Below are 2500 nucleotides of genomic sequence, written 5' to 3'. Positions count from 1 at the left end.
ACCATCTCATCACGTCACGACGCTGTTCTTGAAAACGGGCTATGTATTCACACTATGCATCACGTCACCATCTCATCACGTCCTGTCACTGTCCTGTCCACCATGCTTTGTATGCCACACTATTCATCACTTCACCGTCTCATCACATCACGTCACCTTTCCGTTAATCGTGATATGTATTCCCACTATTCATCATGTCACCGTCTCATCACATCACTTACCTTGCCGTCAACCATGCTATGTATTCACAACATTCATCACATCACCGTCTCATTGTGTCACGTCAAGGTTCTGTAAGCCATGCTATGTATTCACCTTATTCATCACGTCAGCGTCTCATCACGTCACGTCACTGTTCCGTCAACCTTACTATGTATTCACACTGATCATCACGCCACATTATGTCATGTCACGTCACCGTTCTGTCATCCGTGCTATGTATTCACACTATTCATCACATCACCGTCTCATCCTGTCACGTCACCGTCTCATCCTGTCACGTCACTGTCTCATCCTGTCACGTCCCCGTCTCATCCTGTCACGTCACCGTTCCGTCCACCATGCTATGTATTCACACTAATCATCACGCCACATTATGTCATGGCACGTCACCGTTCCGTCATCCGTGCTATGTATTCACACTATTCATCACATCACCGTCTCATCCTGTCACGTCACCGTCTCATCCTGTCACGTCACTGTCTCATCCTGTCACGTCACCGTCTCATCCTGTCACGTCACCGTTCCGTCCACCATGCTATGTATTCACACTATTCATCACGTCACCGTCTCATCACGTCACATCACTGTTCCGTCAACCTTCCTATGTATTCACTCTAATCACCACGCCACATCATGTCATGTCACGTCACTGTTCCGTCCACCATGCTATGTATTCACACTATTCATCACATCACCGTCTCATCACGTCACGCCACCCATCCATCAACCGTTCTATGTATTCACACTGTGCATTACGTCACCGTTTTCATAACATCACAATACCGTTCGTCAACTGTGCTGTGTATTCACGCAATGCATCACGTCACCGTCTCATCACGTCACGTCACCGTTCCGTCAACCATGCTATGTATTCACACTATTCATCACGTCACCATCTCATCACGACACATCACCCTTCCCTCAATCGCGTTATGTACTCACACTATTCATCAAGTCAGTCTCATCACGTCACGTCACCATTCCGTTAACCAAGCTATGTAATCACATTATTCATCACATCACCGTCTCATCAAGTCATGTAACCCTTCCCTCAACCATGCTATGTACTCACACTATTCATCACGTCACAGTCTCATCCCATCACGTCACCATTCCGTCAACCATGCTGTGTATTCACACTATTCATCACATCACCATCTCATCACGTCACATCACCCTTCCCTCAATCGCGTTATGTACTCACACTATTCATCAAGTCAGTCTCATCACGTCACGTCACCATTCCGTTAACCAAGCTATGTAATCACATTATTCATCACATCACCGTCTCATCACGTCACGTCACTGTTCCGTCAACCGTGCTATGTATTCACACTATTCATCACACCACCGTCTCATCACCTCACGTCACTGTTCCATCCACCGTGCTATGTATACACATTATTCCTCATGTCACCTTAAGTCACATCTTGAACCCATCAACCATGCCATGTATTCATACTGTTAATCACGTCATGTCACCATTCTATTAACCGTGCTATATATTCACAATATTCATCATATCACATTACATTATGTCACGTCACAGTTCTGTCAACTTTGCTATGTAATCACACTATTCATCATGTCACATCACGTCACGTCGCGTCACCATTCCATCAACCGTGCTATGTATTCATACTATTCATCACGTCAGATCACATCACGTCACATCACATCATGTCACTTCACCGTTCTGTCAACCCTGCTGTGTATTCACACTATTCATCACGTCACATCACATCACGTCAAGTCACCGTTCAATCAACCATGTTATGTATTCCCTCTATTCATCACGTCACATTACGTCAAGTCACGTCACCATTCCGTCAACCGTGCTATGTATTCACACTATTCATTACGTTAGATAACATCACGTTACATTACCGTTCCGTCAGCCGTGCTATGTATTTCTTCTATTCATCACGTCACATTACGTCACGTCACCATTCCATCAGCCGTGCTATGTATTCACACTATTCATCACGTCACATCATATCACGTCATGTCACCGTTCCGTCAACCCAGTTATGTATTCACACTATTCATCACGTCACATCACATCACATCACGTCAGGTCATCGCTCCGTCAACAGTGCTGTTTATTCACACTATTCATCACATCACCGTCATCGTTCGGTCAAAATTTCTTCCATGGGAATAAATGGACGTGTTCATACCAAACAGTTCGTCACCATCACAGCACCAGCACATCATGGCTCTGTCATGGCATGGATTTTTCCCAAGAGAATATGTATATATATATATATATATATAT

General features: G+C 44.6%; 1 protein-coding gene across 1 annotated transcript; it reads left to right on the top strand.

Annotated features, from left to right (window-relative positions):
• Nucleotides 1-401: 401 nt before the first annotated feature.
• On the top strand, nt 402-1211 carry LOC137640201 (uncharacterized). Its single transcript, XM_068372740.1, has one exon. The coding sequence runs from the start codon at nt 402-404 to the stop codon at nt 1209-1211; it is 810 nt and encodes a 269-aa protein (XP_068228841.1).
• The last annotated feature ends 1289 nt before the right edge of the window (nt 1212-2500 follow it).

Source organism: Palaemon carinicauda, chromosome 1 (genome assembly GCF_036898095.1).
Source record: "Palaemon carinicauda isolate YSFRI2023 chromosome 1, ASM3689809v2, whole genome shotgun sequence".
NCBI lineage: Eukaryota > Metazoa > Arthropoda > Malacostraca > Decapoda > Palaemonidae > Palaemon > Palaemon carinicauda.
Note: the sequence above shows the minus strand (reverse complement) of the source record. Positions and strands in the feature narration are given on the sequence as shown.

Bases quoted from the DNA above. Each gene is read 5' to 3' on its own strand.
- LOC137640201 (XM_068372740.1), top strand. From the start codon at position 402: ATGTCATGTCACGTCACCGTTCTGTCATCCGTGCTATGTATTCACACT.